The 20,873-nt window shown below is 47.0% G+C and overlaps 1 protein-coding gene across 1 annotated transcript in view; it reads left to right on the forward strand.

Moving 5' to 3' along the window:
- TYR (tyrosinase) overlaps positions 1-20,873 on the forward strand; it is a 120,284-nt gene that overhangs the window by 69,216 nt on the left and 30,195 nt on the right. The window contains exon 4 of the mRNA XM_029601706.1: positions 12,305-12,486. Within this exon, the coding sequence (XP_029457566.1) occupies positions 12,305-12,486 (182 nt within the window). The remainder of the gene's footprint in view (positions 1-12,304; positions 12,487-20,873) is intronic.

Consider the following 20,873-nt stretch of genomic DNA (forward strand, 5'->3'; position numbering starts at 1 on the left):
GAGAACGATGATTTTAGCTGACCTTTTTTCCTGGAGATCCGTGCTCCTTTATGTCGACAAAAGTGCTCTACAAAGAGAAGGGGAAGTCGAGGGTGAGTAAGATAGTGGATGGTATTCGGTCTCCCCCCTCCCCTCCCGCTTTGACCGGCGATGAAGGAGATTTAGCTACGGTGATACTGATTAGGGATGTGAATCAGGCTTCAGACGATTGAAAATGTCATTGATATTTTCAAAATCATCAGAAATCGGGGGCTCCCCCGAAACGATACGAAAACCCCACGATATTGATCGTGGGGGTTCTCATCGTTTTGGGGGAGGGCGGGAAAAATGGCACACAAAAATAACCCCTAAACCCACCCCGACCCTTTAAAACGAATCCCTTTGCTTCCCCCACCCTCCCGACCCCCCAAAAAATATTTTACAGGTACCTGGTGGTCCAGTGGGGGTCCCGGGAGGGATCTCCCGCTCCCGGGCCATCGGCTACCACTAATCAAAATGGCGCCGATGGCCCTTTGCCCTTACCATGTGACAGGGTATCCGTGCCATTGGCCGGCCCCTGTCACATGGTAGGAGCACTGGATGGCCCGTGCCATTTTTAATCTGCTTCTCCATGTTTTCAAGTTTGAATTGAAGAATTGATTTTCTTTGATTAAAGTATTCTGTAAAAGAGCAGTGCTTTCAGATCTTGTAATACAGCTTTCCAACATTTTTTTTATTTTTACAGCTTTCTTTCTCCAATTTTGTTATGCGAGTCTCCACTCATTTAACATTCTCAATGAAAGGTCTAATTTGAGCCATAAGATTTATATTCACAGTCTGTATGGCCTCCCAAATATTCTCCAAAGTGAACATAACTAGCTTTACCAGCTCCACTGAATAGGATTGTAAAGGTTTCACCATCTCTCCTCGATCCTACTGTGCTGCAACCCTGCCGGCAACCTCCCCTGTTTCCACAATGTTCTTCTGTGGTGCAGTAGCATCCTCCCTTCAGTCCCCCAGGCTCAACGGTCGAAGGTTCACTGCCCAATTCCTCTTGCGGCTCTCGATCTCACTATTGGGACAGCTCTTGCACCTCTGCTGGGTTCCCAGGGGCAAACCACTCCTCCGGGGACAGAGATGTCAGAAGCTCAGGGAAGTGGTCAGGCTCCACTGCCCCCTGATCCACTTCCCGCGAGCCAACTCCCGGGGTTAAGATTAAAGTTCCTCTTCAGACGTGAGCATCCATTGGGCCGATGGGAGGTTTTGAAGGGAGAACGGATCAGTGGCGTAGCCACGGGTGGGCCTGGGTGGGCAGGTGCCCACCCAACTTAGACCCAGGCCCACCCAACTGGCACCGGAACTGCAAGGCTGTCGCGGGATCCCATCCCCGCGACAGCGAACAAGAGAACCCACGCCTCGCGCGCCATCACGGCACACATGGGGAAGCGCTGCTGCGGCCGTATGGCCAACCGGTCTTCCTGTTGAGGGGGGGAGCGGAAGCGCCGCGGGCAGCTTCCGCTTCCTCCCCCCAAAGCAGGAAGATCAGCTGCCTCTCCTGCTGCCACCCGTTCTCCTGCTATCTTCGGACCAAACGGCCTGCCGAACTTCCTGTTTGGGGGTGGGGAGCGGAAGCGCCGCGGGCAGCTTCCGCTTCCTCCCCCCAATGCAGGAAGATCAGCTGCCTCTCCTGCTGCCACCCGTTCTCCTGCTATCTTCGGATCAAACGGCCTGCCGAACTTCCTGTTTGGGGGAGCGGAAGCGCCGCGCACAGCTTCCGCTTTCTCCCCCAAAGCAGGAAGATCAGCTGCCTCTCCTGCTGCCACCGGCCTCCTGCTATCTTCGGGCGTCGGGCCGTATGGTCCACCGATCTTCCTGCTTGGGGGGGGGGGGAGGGAGGAAGCGGACGTTGTGCGCTGCGCTTCCGCTCCCCCCCCCCCCCGACAGGAAGTTCGGACGCCCGAAGATAGCAGGAGTCCGGTGGCAGCAGGAGAGGCAGCTGATCTTCCTGCTCTGGGGGAGAAAGCGGAAGCTGTGCACGTGCTTGAATGTGTATGTGTGGATGAGACTGGGAGTGTGTGTGGGTGAAAACTGGAGCCTGGGTGTGTATGTGGGTGAGAATGGAAGCTTGAATATGTGGGTGAATGGGAGCTTGAATGTGTGTATGTGTGGTTGAGAATGGGAGCCTGGGTTTGTGGGTGGGTGAGAATGGGAGCTTGAATGTGTGTATATATGGGTGAGAATGAGAGCCTGGGTTTGTGTGGGTGGGTGAGAATGGAAGCTTGAATATGTGGATAAGAATGGGTGCTTGAATGTGTGTATGTGTGGGTGAGAATAGTACCTTAAATGTGTATATGTATGGATGAGAATGGGAGCTTGAATATGTGTGGGTGAGACTGGGAGCATGGGTTTGTGGGTGAGAATGGGAGCCTGGGTTTATGTGTGTGGGTGAGAATGGGTGCCTGGATGTGCGTCTGTGTGTGCATAAGAATATAAGCCTGGGGAGGGGTGAGAAAGTGAGAACTTGAATGTGAGCTTGGGGGGGGGGGGGGGAGAGCATATGAGAGTGAGAGCTTGAGTGTGTGAGAGGGAGTCTGTGAGAGAAAGCGTGTATGTGTGTGTGTGTGTGTGTGTGGAAGGGAAGAAGACAGTAATAGAAGAAAGACACTGAAAAGGAATTAGGAAATGAGCTATAAGGGAAAAAATGGGAAAAAGAGACCAGGACCAACTGATTAGAAAAATACAAAGATCAGACAACAAAGGTAAAAATATATATCTATATTTTGAGATGTTAGCAATTTAAATATAAGCAACACAACCGCTCTCTCAAAATTTATGGACAGGTAGGAGCCGTGTATAAAATCGTAATAATAAGAAGGCTAAAGTACCACAAATCACCGTGAATTATGTTTGTATCATTAAGTAAACCTCATACTTAGGCGTAGATGTGAATGCTATGCTGCATAATTTGGCATTATTTATCAGTAAAAAAACAACTAGTAGACCTGCATGCCTACAGCCCACCCATGTTAACCTTGTGCCCACCCAAAAAATCAATTCTGGCTACGCCACTGGAGCGGATGAGCCTTCCCGCTCTCTTGTCCTCCATTTTCAGGTGGAATGTGGCATTAAAAGGTAAAGTACGGTAAGAGGCAAAGAGAGACGCTCACTAGCTCCATGCTAGTGCGCCACCTTGGATCCTTCCCTTCTTCTGTTTGCTTTTTTGACTGCTGAGGCACACTGAGCCAACGATTTCAAAGTATTATCCACTATGATGCCTAGATCTTTTTCTTGGGTGGTAGCTCCTAATATGGAACCTAACATTGTGTAACTACAGCAAGGGTTATTTTTCCCTAATTGCAACACCTTGCACTTGTCCACATTAAATTTCATCTGCCATTTGGATGCCCAATCTTCCAGTCTCACAAGGTCCTCTTGCAATGTATCACAATCCGCTTGTGATTGGCCACTGTTGGAGACAGGATGCTGGGCTTGATGGACTTTTGGTCTGACTAATATGGTATGTTCCTATGTTTTTAACTTCTCTGAATAATTTTGTATCATCCACAAATTTGATAATCTCACTCATTGTATTCCTTTCCAGATCATTTATAAACATATTGAAAAGCACCAGTCTAAGTACAGATCCCTGAGGCACTCCACTGTTTACCCTTTTCCAATGAGAAAATTGATCAGTTAATCCTACTTTCTGTTTCCTGTCTTTTTACCAGTTTGTAATCCACGAAAGGACATCGCCTCCTATCCCATGACTTTTTAATTTTCGTAGAAGCCTCTCATGAGGGACTTTGTCAAACGCCTTCTGAAAATCCATATATACTACATCTACCTGTTCACCTTTATCCACATGTTTATTAACCCTTTCAAAAAAAATGAAGCAGATTTGTGAGGCAAGACTTCCCTTGGGTAAATCCATGTTGACTGTGTTCCATTAAACCATGTCTTCCTATATGCTCTGTGATTTTGAACTTCAGAATAGTTTCCACTATTTTTCCCGGCACTGAAGTCAGGCTCACTGGTCTATAATTTCCCGGATCGTCCCTGGAGCCCTTTTTAAATTTTGGGGTTACATTGGCCACCCTCCAGTCTTCAGGTACAATGGATGATTTTAATGACAGGTTATAAATTTTAACTAAATACATCATCGATGCAGAAGAACGAGCATCTGTCCTAGATGACCGAGTGCAGGAGATGGAATAGGAAATGGCCACAGCCAAAGCAAACGCAGCAAAAATGGAAGCCAAAATAGAAAACCTTGAGAATCACTCATGCAGGAGCAACTTACGGTTCATAGGTCTCCCGGAGGAGATTGCTGACAGAGACCTCCGGAGTATATTGGAATCCTGGCTTATAAAGGTTTTTGACTTTTCCGCAACATCCGGGGCTCTCCGGATTGATAGATCTCATCGTTTGGGTGTGAGACCTGATACCCTTGCTCGTCCCCAACCTGTCTTTGCGAAGTCCCTAAGTTTCCATCACAAGAGGAGATTTTGCACCAATGTCACTGGGCTAGAACTGTGTTGTATGAAAACCATCGGGTGCTGATTTTCACTGACTATTCGATGGAAGTGTCTGCAAAGCAAAAATGTTTTGCTGAAGTGTGTTCTGATCTGGTATGGCACCAAGTTCAATTTGTTCTTCAGTATCCTGCCAAACTCAGTCACCTACCAGAATGCAACACATATGTTTGAGTCGGCTAAAGCAGTGCAAGACTTTTTCCAGTCTTGCCTCGGAGTGAACGAGCATCAAGGCCCTGCACGCACTGCACAGATTTTAGATACCGAAGCAGATACAGTAGACACTACTTGATTTGGCCAGCTTTCCTGTGAACTTGCTTGTTCTTTTCATGGTGGTTTCTACTTTAGAGCTGGAGCCTATTTTTGCATTCACCATACCAGTATGGCATGTTGCTTATGTGTTTGGATTTGTGGGAGTTTTATTTTTCCAAGGGGAGTGGGGCCCCTTCAAAAGTAATCAATGTGCCATCTTTTGCTCATAGTTTAGCATGTACTTCTACTTCTTTCTTTGTACTGGGTTTATCCTATTTTGGGGGGATGGGCAGGGGGGAGGAGGGAGAGGAGATATGGGGAGGGATAAGGCAATTGCACCTTTAGAGTTTTTGTGGTGTTGGCCTTTTGCATGCGGATAGAGTAACTCAGTGTTGCCAGGTGGGAATGGCCTTTGGTTGGGGCCTAGGCACAGAAGCATGGAGCTAGCAGCCTCAGGTAAGTAAATAGCAGTAGGGAGGCAGCAGCAGGGTGAAATGAGACACAGTAGTATGGTGCAGCAGCATGAAATGAGATGAGACACAGCAGTATGGAGGAAGCAGCAGCATGAGATGAGATGAGACGAGGCACCAGCATGGAGGCAGCAGCAGGATGAGATGAGATAAGATGACAGTCACCAGCATCAGGAACAGGAGATGAGACATGAGAAAAGCCTTCAGCTGGACTGTGACTTGAGATCACATCAAGGAGGTTGGAGTACGGGCAGAGCATCAAGGAGTGCTTTAGAACTAGGCAGAAGGACAACAGTGGCAGTAGACCATCACCTTCAGCAAGCCAGCACAGGAACTCTGTAGTGAGGACGGGCCCAGCAATCTTCTTCCATCTAGCTGGCACAGGAACTCTGTAGTGATGTCACTTTTATTCGTATTTTCTCTCATGGCCAGTTTTTACAACTTAGCTCAAACAAAGCATGGTGATTTATTCTATGAGAAGGAAAGGTGGTAAAAGTTGTTTTCGTCTAATACCAACTAATTCTGAATTTTTACAGCATAAGTAGTGACTTTAACGAGACAGCACAATTTTCTCTACAGCAAATCAAATTACTCATCCTTTGAAACTCACTCTGGTCCCAGCCTTCTTCACAGTCAGCTTAACAGTATTCCTTTCTATACATACATCACTTTTACAATCTTACAGCATCCTTATGTAGTTTTCAATATGCATATGCTATCTGCACCCACATTATACCCATGCATAAATACTCTTCTACTCCAACAATTCATTCCAAATCATAACTGCGCCTACACACTCAATATTTATACAAATTAAAATTTGCACTGACTTTTTCAAATAAAAGTTATTGTGTTTGTTAAATTTTCTTTATGTTGTCCACTTCAAGAATATTGGGTCCTCTGGGGAGCTTGAAGGTTACTCTGTGTTTTTTTCAGAGAAGGATCTTCCATCTCTTCTTCTTTAATGTCAGTCCCTCCTCCAACAGGTTTTTTCACCAGAGGTTCAGCATCTCATGGAAATAAAAGAGAAAAAGGAAAATGAGAAATGATGTTCCATAGACTAAACTAAAATGGAATGCAAGATATTAAGCAACATATACATCTAAATGAGCCATACTTGCACTTTAGGTAAAACCCAGCAAATGCATGTAAGCATTAAAGGTGAATTTTAAAAGCCAGATGCGCGCATAAGGGGATGCGCGAATACGTTGGGCTCGCTCGCACTAAGCATATTTTAAACACCATTGCATGCATACCTCAGAGCATCTCAAAAAGGGGCAGGGCATGGGTATTTCAATATGTTAACCATCAATTTGCACGAAAACTCTTATACAATCTGACGCATGTTGAGGTCCCCTGCCGCAAAACTTTACTTCTGCTATGGATGGCACATATGTAAAAATAAAACAAACTAACGACTCATATCTTAGGGGTGTAAAGGGTCTGGGGTAACTGGGAGGTGTACAGACTATCAAAGTAGGGGGGGTTGGAGAACCTTTCTGTTAACTCACAAGACTTCCACACAGTCCTACAAGTGACAATGCTTTCAAAAATGGACTACTGTAATTCCTTACTTCTAGGCCTCCCCTATGCCACTATTAGACCCCTGCAAATGCTACAGAACGCTATTGCAAGAATCCTTACAAACACTCGTAAATCCGACCACATCACCCCTATACTTAAGGAACTCCACCGGCTTCCCATTTCGACCCACATCAAATACAAAACCCTAACTATCATTCACAACTACCTGCACTATCACAATCACTCCTGGCTTGAGGATCCCCTTCGCTTTCATTCCTCCATTCGTCCCACGAGAAACTCTCTCTCAGGCACCCTCCTCACCCCCTCCCTCAAAAGTGTTCACCACTCCTCCACCAGAGAGAGAGCTCTATCTATTGCAGGCCCCTCCCTCTGGAACTCGATGCTAGTTGAACTTTGTCTAGAACCTTGCTTTCGAAAATGTAAAACTGGGGTCAAAACATGGCTCTTCAAATTGGCCTATCCTGAATCGGATCTTACATAGCCCCCCACCCCCTTCCCCAAGACAAGGCTTTTCAGTGTATTTAGTGCCTCTTTTCTTGTTTTTGGTGCATTTATTTCACATAGTATATATATCCTACATAATGTAAGATACATAGAGTATTTTCATATAATGTATGAGTTCCTCAATTTGTTCTTCCATTTGTATGAAGTTGAGCGCAGGGCCTTTCCCGGAAAGCAAAGTTTACCATGTTATATTGTAACCCTTCGGTGGCTCCCTTTCAGTCACTGGTTCTTTTCCTTCCCTGCCTATGTTTCTATCCTTTCCTCGTCTCTCCTTTTCTAACTGCTCCCTCTTCCTTCCCCCTGGTTTTATGTATTTTCCTCCTTTCTGTTACATTGTAAATCGACATGATGTTCCCACAGAGTAAGCGGAGGCGAACCGAAGTCCAATGCAGCAATTAATAACACAGAAGACTGTGGAACCTCGTTGCAAGGCACTGAGGGAGCCCAGATGCAGGGTTTAAATACCCTGAAGGCGTCTGACGTCATCCAGGGCAGGATTGATGATTTCCCGCGCTGGCCCCTTTAAATGAGACTCCTCCTCGCGCACGCGTGCGTCTAGGGGGCAAGGCCAGCCGCGCCGGATCATCGGCGTCTCTCCCAAGCAGGGAGAGATGCGCTGGAAGGCCTGCAGGCCCCATGGAGGCCTCGAAACGGCCCGGGCCGTCCCCGAGGTAGGTGGAGGGACCGGGGCACGGCCCGGGACTGCAACACCTAGTAAGGGTAAGTAGACAGGGTGAGGTGATTTTTGGGGGTTACTATATAGTAACTGGAAGAAAATGAGCCTAGTGCCACCAAATATATTGGACCATTTTCTCCCCTATATCCGTGGGCATATCAATGCTAGAAAAATCACAACAGCAAATTATGCAATCACCGTACACAGGAAACAGTGAATAAATCTTTACTAGAGAACAGAGGGCAAAACAGGAAAGCAGGAGGTGGTAGAAAAGTAATATGGCAATTTGTGATATGAATAATACTAAGGAAGGCAACACATACTGTGGGTGCCTAAGAGCCCTACAAGCAATTATATTCACTAGAAAACTTCAATATTGATTACAGCCTGCATGACTGGTTCCTTAAACCAGTTCTCCCCTGAGTACTCAGGAAACTATTTCCCCTGGTCACAGACTATGCATACCACTTGTCAGGGCCTTGGAGATTGGGGTAACGCATATAGAAATACATTCCAATGAATATTTGAGATGTGAGACGGCCCTCTCCCTGGGCTGGCCCCAAAGTCCCTACTTCCCTCACTTTGGAGCAGGTTTCAGTCCAATCTTCTCTGTCAGTCCCAGGCAACAATAGTTTGCTCTGACCAGCCCTGCACAGGAGCAGTGTTCAGCTGGCTGCAACTCAAGTAGAAGTCTGTGTTTGACAAAGGCTGCTGCGACCGTACAGCGCAAGGAGAATGAGGAAAAAAAATTCACCTCCTCTTTTCCTGAAGGAATTTTTATAAACTGTATTTATTTATTTAGATTCTCTTTTTTTTCTATACCACCTATCATCAGTCTAGGTCAGGGGTCGGGAACCCATGGCTCGCGAGCCAGATATGGCTCTTTTGAGGGCTGCATCTGGCTCGCAGACAACTGTCGCCATACTTCGCGGTTCCCCGCTGACCCAGCTGCTCCCCGGTCCTCCGCCGCCCGGGCTTAAAATGCTGTCAGCCCGGGCGGAACGCGGCAGGACAGCTGGAGTCAGCGGCACCGGCGTGCTCTCTTCTCCCCCCCCCCCCCCCCCCCGCGGCCCGGAAGAGGAAGTGGAGAGCATCGGGTGCCTGCGCGGTTAGAAGAGACCACACTAGCGTGGTCTCTTCTTCCGCGCAGGCACCCGATGCTCACCACTTCCTCTTCCGGGCCGCGGGGGGGAGGAGAAGAGAGCACGCCGACTGGAGTCATCCGGGTTGCCTGCGCGGGAGTCATCGGGTGTCAGCCGGGTGCCAGCGCTGGAGTCATTGGGTGCCTGCGCGGGTCTTCCCGCGCAGGCACCCGATGCTCTCCACTTCCTCTTCCGGGCCGCGGGAAGAAGAGAGCACGCCGGTGCTCTCTTCTTCCCGCGGCCCGGAAGAGTAAGTGGAGAGCATCGGGTGCCTGCGCGGGAAGACCCGCGCAGGCACGCTAGTGTCCGACGGGAAGAAGACTGCAGCGCAGCTCGGAGGAAAATGAAAATCTTCAACCGCGGCCGATGGGACTCCGCCTTCGCCTCCGCGAGGGCTGAAAATGAAGGAGGTTAGCGTTGGGAGGTGGCTGCTGCTGCCGCGAGTTCCCGGGGGGGGGGGGGAAGGGGGAGAGAGAGAGTGAATGAATGAGCGAGCAAGCATGTGTGTTTGAGATCCTGTGTGTGTGAGTGAGAGATTGCATGTATGTGAATGATTGAGAGCCTGTATATGTGAAAGAGAGTATGTCTGTGATTGAGATCCTGCCTGTGAGAGAGAGAGCATGAATGTAAGTTTACCATTGGGAACCTGTATGTGTAAGTTTGTAATTGAAAACCTGTTTGTTTGAAAGAGTATGTGTGTATGATTGAGATCCTTTGTGTGTGAGAGAGATCATGTGTATGTATGATTAAGAGCCTGTGTGTATAAGTAAGAGAGAGATCATGTGTGTCTGTGTCTGATTGACAGCTGGTTTAGGTGATGGAGCATGTGAGTATGTGATTGAGAGCCTGTGTTTAAATGAGAGAGAGAGACCATGTGTGTCTGTGTGATTGAGAGCTGATTTAGGTGAGGGAGCATGTGAGTATGTGATTGAGAGCCTGTGTGTAAATGAGAGAAAGAGAGGACATGTTTGTAAGCATGTGAATGAGAGTCTGTGTGTGAGAGAAAAAGACAGCATGTATTTATGTGATTGAAAGCCTGTGTGTGTGTAAGCGTGAAAAGATAGACAGCATGTGTGTAAATGTGTAATTAAGAGCCTATATAAGTGAGAGAGAAAAAACATGTGTATATGTGAGTACTGAGAGCATGTGTGTATAGGTGTGTCATTGAGAGCCAGTGTGAGAGAGAGCGCTGGTATGTGACTGAGAGAGGAGAAAGTTCCAAGCAAACCACCCCACCTCCTGCTAATTCAGAACAATCTCAGGACACCTGGATATCAAACGTTCCCAGGTATGCAGAGCAAAAAAATTTTTGTATCCTTATTATTTTTCATTACTGGATCTTTGTGTCTGCTATTTTGAAATATTTTGTTGGTATCTGGAAATGTTTTATATGAGTTTTTAATTATTGGATATTCCACTCATCAGCTGTTTCAAAATATGTTCTTTTTGTTAGTACAGTTTTACTGCTGATGATTTTATATTTCTTGATTTGTTTTATAAGGATGTGTGATGTTTCTTTTTTCCTTTGTTACACTGCATACAGAGACTCTGGCTTGTTGCAGTTTCCAATTCAGTTTTTGTCTGCATGCTTCTTGTTATGCGTTTTGGTCTCTTTATTCTATGTTAGGTGAGGGACAGCACGTGATTCAGGTGAGGTTTTCTGCTGGCGTGTAGTTTCTGTGTAGGACTCTATAGCAGCCTGACTTGGTCTGTTTTCCTAATAGGAGATGTATTGGTGTCTTAAGGCCTGGTGTAATATTTTCAGAGACTTATTGTACTTTAAAAGTGTGATCTTACATAAAATGCACACATTTACTTGTATTTAGTTTTAAACATATTGTATGGCTCTCATGGAATTACATTTTAAAATATGTGGCGTTTATGGCTCTCTCAGCCAAAAAGGTTCCTGACCCCTGGTCTAGGTGGTTTACAAATTGTACATACAAATTTAAAATAAATAAAATACAATACCAATACAAAAAAAATATAAAATATACAACATGAATCAGTGACTCTTGACCTTCTCTCCTCTAATCCCTCTTGCTGCTTAACTCTTCAGCCCTGTCTCTTTACCTTTAGATGTTATAAGCCTCCTTAAAAAGCCAGGTTTCTCTCATTTTTCTAAATAGCTTATGCTTTCTCGTTAGTCATAACTCCTCCGGTTTTGAATTCCACAGTACATCACTTTGCATCACTTTGCACTTGTTCCTAAGAGTTGGGGGACTTGCTGCAATATACTGTGTTTGAATTAAGAGGAGTTGCCTAAATAAAAATATAATTGTTTCTGCTGAAATCCTGACCAGAAATCAAACTTATTCTTGCACTTGTGGATGCTTCCTAAGAGTTGTAACCACAATTGCCTTAGCTTAGATGGTAACTTTCAAAGAGTGCGCTGATTTTATAACATGCGCACACGTTATAAAATCCACTACCCGCACACACAATTTTATACTGGTGTGCACATGTGCGAGCGATTGCCAAATCGAGCGCGTAAGCAATGGGATTTTACAACCTGCATGCGGTGATGGAATAGGCCTTTTCCCCAGTTCCCTCCCAATCCGCTCCAATAAAGGAGCGGACTGGGAGGGAACTTCCGAAACCCCCTACCTAACTTGCCTCCCTTTTCCCCTACTAACCCTGACCCCTAAAACCCTGCTAACTACCGTAGATTTATTTTGGTTCTCGGACTTACTGCACGTAACCAGCGTGGTCCAGTCGGGTCCCAGAGTGCACTGCTCCAGCTTGCCCAGACCCCGCCTCTAGCCCATCCCTTTTTCAAAAACCCTTTCTTCTGCACATACCTGGAAGATACACGCATACCCGCGTGCATTTGAAAATCCACGCAGAGTACACGCGTCCCAGCCCTGCACATATCTCCCAGTAGAGGTGCACGTAGACCTATGAAAATTAGGCCTTTAGTTGGCAAAAAGTTCCATAATTACACCACTCTTGCAGTAAAAAAAAAAGTGTCTGAAGGTGGTGAAATGTATATCTCCTCAACTTTACATGACATCCCCTTGTTTTGCTTGTTGCCCTTTGGATGAAAACATCAACTTTGAGATTCCTCTTGCTATAGTGATACATTTGTACAAAGGAATTAGATTGTTCCTCAAAAGTCTCTTAACAAAGGTAAATAGCCAATTATTTGACTTTGTAAATGAAGCAATATAACATTTATTATACCAATGATATTTTCTTTTGCAGCATTTTTGAACAATGGCTAAGAAGACATCATCCACTATTAGACAGTTACCCAGCAGCCAATGCTCCAATTGGTCATAATCGTGAATATTTCATGGTTCCATTTATTCCTCTGTATAGAAATGGTGATTTCTTTGTCCCATCCACAGATCTGGGATATGACTATCTATATTTAACAACTCCAGGTAAAATAATGTTTAATTCTTAATCTTCTGTCATAACACTGAGTATTTTGTCCCAAACAGTATATTTAAATAGTTTTTGTGCTATTCATGTTTCTGATAGATATATTCTCTCATTTTTTAGGGGCCAGATTTTTTTTTTTTCAAATCAACCCACATATATGCAAAGTTTATGAAAGCACAAGCATGTTTCCCCTTTAAAAATTGCCCCAGGAAAAAAAAAGTATCTGCATGAATTTGCACCTTCTTTTTCTGTGGATACATTTTGCCTTGAAATTAACACACATAGGAATGAATTTTCAAAAACATATATGCATGTAAAAAGCCATTTTCACATACCTTTTGAACATTACCCCAGAGGGTGCGCACACACAAAGTACGTGCAGAAGCAATTTCACGCATTCTTTTACATGCATTTGACAGAGGCGTTCCCAGGGGTAGAGATAGATTGAGGAAACCATTTACGTGCTTATGTTCTAAAATGAAAAGTATGCGCATAAACCACCCATGCTCCCCTGCAGGCATAAATGTGCATGTGAATGCCGCACAAGCACTTGTGCATATCCACATGCACTTTTCACACATGGACTTTAGCCTTAAGCACTATGGATATATCATCAGTCCCCCAGATTTGAAAATGCTTTTTATTTTGACCCTGCTGTTTTCTCCTGCTCCTGTGGGCTTCCAGCTCAGTTGGAACAACGGCTAGGAACTGGCACAACGAGCCTTCATTTGAAACTTCCTGAGGATCCCCTCCCAACTTACAGTTTATGTAGTCATTGCAGTGATAATCCTGGGTCAGGGGTGGGGAGGGAATGCACCAGGGTACCCTTCTGGAATCCTGAAATCATGGGCCCTGAATCTGGCCACTAGGAGTCACTCTTAAGCAATGACCATGGCTTCCGCCTCTCCTCTGGGTGCTGTGAACACTGCTTTTTCAGCATTCCCAGCCCCAGCCAATTCAGGGGAGTGGAAGACTTGACCCAGAGATCGAACCAGGGACCAGCACAGCACTTACCACCTGAGATCCCAGACTGGCCCTGATGTAAGCATGTTATCTACACATGTTATTTCTCTCCCCCGACCTACACAGCCAATATACTAAGAATTCACTACAGTTAACAATTGATTCCATTTTTTCAGAACAGGCTGATCCAGTCCTGGTTTTACTCCATTGCATGCATGGACTTGCAGTCTTCCTGTTCTTAGGAAAATCAGAACTACAAATAAGGGTGGTAATAATGTCAAATGTCATAATAAACTAGCAAATGAAACCAAATATATCTTGAAGATTAAAACTATTTCCAAATAGGCTGTTTTGTTATAAGGTCTATAAATACTACAAATTCCACTGCTAATTAGATTATGGCATATGATTATAAGGAAATGTAGATATTTTGTATTCACTACGGATTGTTATAGAGAATATATAAACAGGAAGCAAAGCTCTGCTACTTATTAATTTTGAAAACAATACAATAATACTTACTGGAGTTTGGGCAACTGCTGATTGTAGGTCAGATTGGTGGGAAGATCAAATGCTTAAACTAGTCCCATATCTGCATCATGATGGTAATGATGACTCCCAAGTTCCTTTCATCTTTTGTCTCTCTGTTAGTCATGGGTGATGTCATCACTGTCAATCATGGGTCACATTATGTTCATTTTGGACAGAGTCACAGTGACTTTCCACCCAGGTGTATTTTGGCTTTGTGATGAGATGTCTTCCATTGTTTTGGTAAAACAGGAGTGTGGCCTGGAGTCAGGAACTGGAACATGAAGTCTGTAGCAACCAGCTACTCTTGGCAGAGTGGGACCTGTTGCTGAGGCAAGGAAAAGTGGCCAGGCAGCATTTAAATAGTCCCCCAGCCTGATGTCATCAGCTGGGGCCACAGCCCTTTAAATCACGGGGAGAGCCATGCGCCCAAGCCTAGAGGGACCAACGAGCGGGTCAGTGTCAGCATCCATGGAAGCAGTGGCTGAGTAGTGGGCCAGAGGCATGTGGGACCGGCAGTCGAATGGTGTGACCAGGGATGGGGCAGAAGCGGGCCTCCTGCTCCTAAGGGTGAGAGATGCTTGCAGCGCACCTCCGTGGCCAGAGACCGCAACAGTAAACCCCTCCTCTATGCCCCCTTCCCAAGGGTTTGGGCTTCCTGGGATGTACAAAGTGGAATTGCCTAAGTAGGCTCTTATCTAAGATGTTGGAGGCTGGCTCCCACATGTTCTCTTCTGGGCTAAAACCTTCCCATGAAACTAGGTACTCCCATCTTTTCTTACGCCATCGGACATCTAAGATTTCCTTCACCTGGTAAACTTGATCATCCTTGGAAGACAGGTTTTGGGGTTCTGGAGGCTTCTGGTGTGACCATGACAGGACCAGAGGTTGAAGAAGGAGACATGGAAAATGTCGTAAATCTTCAAGGATGAGGGCAGCCGCAGCTGATACGTGTCAGGACCAATTCATCTGATGATCGGAAAAGGCCCAATATAGCGGGGGGCTAACTTCATGGAAGGTATCCGGAGCCTGAAGTGACGGGTATTAAGCCATACCTTGTCCCTGGGATTAAACTGAGGTGCTGCCCACCGGTGTTTGTCTGTCGTCTCCTTGGATCATTTGGATCATTTCTTGGGTTCTCCTCCATAGCTCTTGAAATTCTTAGGTAGTTAATTGGGCCACTGGGGATGGCACTGACAACAGTATAGGGAGTGGTGGAGCAGGTTGTCTCCCATTCACAATAAGGAATGGGGAAGACCCAGTAGCAGAACTGACAAGTGAATTGTGAGAGAATTTGGCCCAAGGAAGAAGGGTGGCCCACTCATCCTGACGATCATTCACAAATGACCGGAGGAAGGTCTTTAAGGTACAGTTGATCTGTTCTGCTTGACCGTTACCCTGGGGGTGGTAGGCCATGGTGAAATCCAGTTGGATATTAAACTTGTGACACAAGGATCCCCAGAACTTGGTGGTGAATTGAAACCCCCGGTCCGAAGCAATGTGTCGAGGGAGGCTGTGCAACCAAAAGATGTGCGTGGTAAATAATCTGTCCAATTCAGGAGCCAAAGGAATACTGCAAAGGGCAGTGAAATGGGCCATCTTTGAAAACCAGTCTATGAAGACCCAAATGAAGTGGCAGCCACTTGAGAGGGGGAGGTCCACCACAAAAATTGGTGGATAGGTGGGTCCAGGGCTCCTTGGGGGCCAGCAGCGGCTGCCATGGGCTTTTGTTGAGCACAGGTAGGACATGAGTCCACATATGCCTTGACATTCTTCTCCACATGTGTCCTTCTCCATATGCAGCCACCAATAATACCACTGTAGCAGCTCCAGAGTTCACCTTCTTCTTGGATGGCTCGCAATGTGTGAGTCGTGGGCCCAAGTTAGCACCTTTTGGCGGTGCCGCAGTGGAACTACAGTCTTCCCAGGCGGGATGGGCAGGGCGGTGGCCAGACGTATACAAGCCGGATCGATGATGTAGCCTGGGGATTCAGGCGTCTCCTCCACCTCAAAGGCTTGTGAGAGTGCATCTGCCTGGGTATTCTTGGAAGCTGGCCTGTATGTTAGCACAAAGTCAAAGCGGCTGAAAAATAAGGACCACCGGGCCTGGTGGGCATTTAAGTGCTGAGCATTGCGGAGGTACTACAAATTTTTATGGTCAGTGTACATGGTAAAGGTATTCTGAGCACCCTCCAGCCACCGATGCCATTCCTCAAAATCCATTTTGATAGCCAATAGTTTCTTATCTCCAATGCAGGGTACCCTTGTCTGAATGCTGGCTCAGCACTGCCCCTACAGCAGTAGTGGAGGTGTGGAGTCCGGGTGGCGCAAGCATGCATCTTGAAGGAAGGCTGGTTTTCAGGTTGTTGAATGCTGTGATCACTTCTTGAGGTCACTGCTTGGGATTAGCCCCCTTCCTGGTAAGAATGGTGAGTTGAGCGATGAGCTGAGAATATCGGGCAATGAAGTGTCTGTAAAAGTTTGCGAATCCTAGGAAGATTTGTAATCCCCGAAGGCCAGGCGGCTGGGGCCATTCCTGGATGCAAGCCACTTTCTCCGGGTCCATATGGAACCCAGTATTGGATAGGATATACCCCAGGAAGGGGAGAGACTCTTGTTTGAACAGACACTTCTCAAGCTTTGCATAAAGCTTGCTAGTCCGCAGACATTGAAGGACCAGCTTGACGTCTCGACAGTGTGATTGAAGATCTTGGGAGTAGATGAGGACATCATCAAGGTATACTACTACCGAGGTGTGCAATAAGTCTCGGAAGACCTCATTCATCATGTGTTGTAATACTGTGGGGGCATTGCACAGGCCAAACGGCATGACCAGATATTCAGTGGCCATCTCTGTGTTACGCATGCCGTCCGCGGCAGACCTGCAGCATGGCCCCCTCACCTTTCTAGGTTGACTCCAGCTCCTGGTTCCTCCTCGTTGGCAGTGGCGGGCTGTCCACTCCACCCTTGGGCCTCCCCCAGTGCCTATGGCCCTGATGCAGCTCCTGGCATTCCTGGCCCAGCCACCACTTCTCGTCGGGCCTCTCCAAGTGGCCCGCGGAGAGACGCTGCCACTCGCGCCATGCCCCTCCCTAGGCGCGCGCGAGCGCCCCATTGATGTTTAAATAGGAACCATGGCGGGAACCTATCCGCGGTCCCGGATGATGATGTCAACTCAGCTACAGTATTTAAGTGCAGGCTCCGCTCCCTAGCGTTGCCTTTGCAACAGGTCTCCTCGCTGTTTGAGAACTCGTTGCCTCCTCGAGATTCATCTCGTCTCTATGTTCCTGTTCCTCATTGTTCCTGGTTCCTGTCTCCTTGTTCTTCCCTTGCTTCATTCCTTAGACTGATTACATGGACTTGACTCTACTTCGCCTGACCACGCCATTGACTCTCTCCAAGCCCGGACCTCTGCTTCGCCTGACCACACCATTGATTCTCTCAAAGCCCGGATCTCTGCTTCGCCTGACCACGCCATTGACTCTCTCCAAGCCTGGACCTCTGCTTCGCCTGACTACGCTACTGCCTATGTCCAGACCCAGACCTCTGCTTCGCCTGACTACGCTACTGCCTCTCTCCAGGCCGGTATTCAAAATGGTGCCGTTAGCCTTTGCCCTTACTATGTCACATGGGCTACCGGTGCCATTAGTCGGCCCCTGTCACATGGTAGGAGCAATGGGCGGCCGGCGCCATCTTGTGCTCCTACCATGTGACAGGGGCTGACTGTGGGGGTCAGGAGGGTCCCCCAAGACTTTCCAAAAGTCCCTGGTGGTCCAGCGAGGGTCCAGGAGCGATCTCCTGCACTCGGGCCGACAGCTGCCAGTAATCAAAATGGTGCCAATAGCCTTTGCCCTTACTATGTCACAGGGGCTATCAGCGCCATTTTGAATACTGGCAGCCAAAGGCGTGAGTGCAGTAGATGGCTCCTGGACCCTCGCTGGACCACCAGGGAGTTTTGGCAAGTCTTGGGGGGGGGGGGGGGAGGGGTCAGGAGGGTGGGGATTTTGTTTAAATTCACTCCTTTAGTCGGCCGAATAATTCAGTGAAGATTCATTATATTCGTGGGAATCGAGATACGTTTCACTTCCCCACGAATACAATGAATATGGCCCTATATGTTGCGGATTGCCAATACGTTGCAAATGAATGCACACCCCTATTGCCTATCTCCAGACCCAGACCACTGCTTCGTCTGACTATTCTAATGCCTATCTCCAGACCCAGACCTCTGCTTCGCCTGACTACGCTTGACTAACTCCATGATCAGACCTCAGCCTTGCTTGCCACTTCCTTCGGATTTCCACCAGCTGTGATTCAAGTCTGTTCTTCGACGCCTCTCCGGCTTACTCCCTGGACGTGGTTTACTCAGGCTTCAGCCCACTCTTGCTCAAGCACCCCCTGTCTGCCTCTGTTCCATTTGGCGCCCAAGTTTCCAGGACACTACCTTGTTCAGAGTAGGGTTGTACTATCTCTCACCTGCTGTCTCTGGGCTGAACCAACTCATACCTTGATTACATACAGAGAACATAAGAACATAAGAAAATGCCATACTGGGTCAGACCAAGGGTCCATCAAGCCCAGCATCCTGTTTCCAACAGTGGCCAATCCAGGCCATAAGAACCTGGCAAGTACCCAAAAACTAAGTCTATTCCATGTAACCATTGCTAATGGCAGTGGCTATTCTCTAAATGAACTTAATAGCAGGTAATGGACTTCTCCTCCAAGAACTTATCCAATCCTTTTTTAAACACAGCTATACTAACTGCACGAACCACATTCTCTGGCAACAAATTCCAGAGTTTAATTGTGCGTTGAGTAAAAAAGAACTTTCTCCGATTAGTTTTAAATGTGCCCCATGCTAACTTCATGGAGTGCCCCCTAGTCTTTCTACTATCCGAAAGAGTAAATAACCGATTCACATCTACCTAAGTCCTGCCAGCCTGGGCACCCAAAGGCTCAACCCGCGGGGAATGAGGGCTGATATAAGTAAAGCTCCAGTGGCCTCTATCAGCCCACTCCGCCTTCCGATGGTGGGGACCCGTAGGTCCTTACCTACGGGTTACGTCAACCCCACCTCGGCACAAGGGTCCACCTCTGACGCAACACTCTGGTGTTGATTGTGGTCTTCCGCTCATCATCTGGCCTGATCCGGGCCAAATTATAGGTACCCTGGGTCCAACTTGGTAAAAATCTTAGCCCCTTGTAGCCAGTCAAGTAGCTCTGGTATAAGGGGCAAGGGATAATGATCCCTTCTGGTTATGGTGTTTAATCCCCAATAGTCAATGCAGGGTCGGAGCGTACCGTCCTTCTTAGCTACAAAGAAGATCCTGGCTCCTGTGGAGGAGGTGGAAGGCTGGATAAACCCTCTCTCCAGGTTCTCCTGGATATACTGTGTCATGGCTCTGGATTCCAGGAGGGATAGTGGATACACACGACCCCAAGGTGGCATGGTGTCTGGCAGAAGGTCGATGGCACAATCAAAGGGCCGGTGTTCCAGAAACATCTTTGCCATCTTCTTCGAAAAAACATGTCCTCAAACTCAGCATACTGGGGAGGTAGGCCCATGGAGATTGCTGCTGCTGTATCTTTTGGGCTAGGCCCAGGATGGCTTGCAGACTGGGAAGATCTGCCAAATTGGTCGGTGTCTCCTGACCCAAGACAAGGTTGGCACCACCTACAGGAGAGAACCTCCTACAGGTCCTCATCATTGGGAAGTGAGTACACTCGGTGCAGAGACCCAACAGGTCCTTCATCAATACCAGCCCTCATTCCCCACAGGTTGAGCCCTTGGGTACCAGGGCCGGCTGGACTTTGGCACAGGTCTCCGGATGATGATGAATCCCATGAAGACAGCAGAAAGTCAGGTGTATCAAAGGACAGGACAGGCGGTGAGCAATGGAATCCAGGTGAATGCCAGATGTTGGGGCAGGCAGCAGGCAAGAAGAAATCCAAGAACATACTGAGGTCAGAACCAGAGAAGCAGTCACGGGGCTGGAGGTCAGAAGCAGGAACCAGGAGCACTGAGAAAAGAGCTGTTTATCTCCAGGAGCAGGAACACAGAGTCAGAAACTGGAACACGGAGGCTGGAGCAACCAGATACTCTTGGCAGAGTGAAACCTGGTGCTAAGGCAAGCGGAGGACAGCCAGGCAGGGTTTAAATAGTCCCCCAGCCTGACATCATCAGCTGGGGCCGCAGGAAGCTTTCCCGCTGCTGGCCCTTTAAATCGTGGTGAGAGCCGTACCTGCACAGCTAGAGGGACCAATGGGTGGGTCAGCCTGGGCGTCTGCAGAAGCAGTGGCCGAGTAGTAGGCCAGAAGCACATGGAACCGGCAGCAGGATGATGAGACCAGGGACTGTGGCAGGAGCGGGCCTCCTGCCCCTGAGGGTGAGAGACACCGGCCACACACCTTTGTGGCCAGTGACTACAACAGAAATAAATTAAATTCATTTTATACCATAAACAGTTTAATAGAAAAAATAAGCTTTCCTTCAAAGTTATTCCAAGGTGTTTTAAAAATATAATTATAGATGCAATAATATAGCAAATAAATATTTAACACTTTTACTGTGCAAAACCATAGGTGACAATTAGATACAGGGGACCAAAGAGTTATAAATGTGAATATTTTTTTTATTTATGCATTTTAAAAAAATTACGCAAGAATGCACTTGCAACAGAAAATTAAGACTACAAGATACAAAAAGAAAAAATATATACATAGCAATATTAATCTATGAGTCTTAAAAAGGAAAAAAGGGAGATGATTAATGGAGTGGTACAAAAGAAAAAGAAAACAAACAAACAGGAAAAAAAAGCAGAGATTAACTGGCTCAATACATACAAAAGCCAATCAAACAAATTATCAGCTAGAGACAGGTTGAGCATCAAGATAT

This window comes from Rhinatrema bivittatum, chromosome 5 (genome assembly GCF_901001135.1).
Source record: "Rhinatrema bivittatum chromosome 5, aRhiBiv1.1, whole genome shotgun sequence".
Classification (NCBI taxonomy): domain Eukaryota; kingdom Metazoa; phylum Chordata; class Amphibia; order Gymnophiona; family Rhinatrematidae; genus Rhinatrema; species Rhinatrema bivittatum.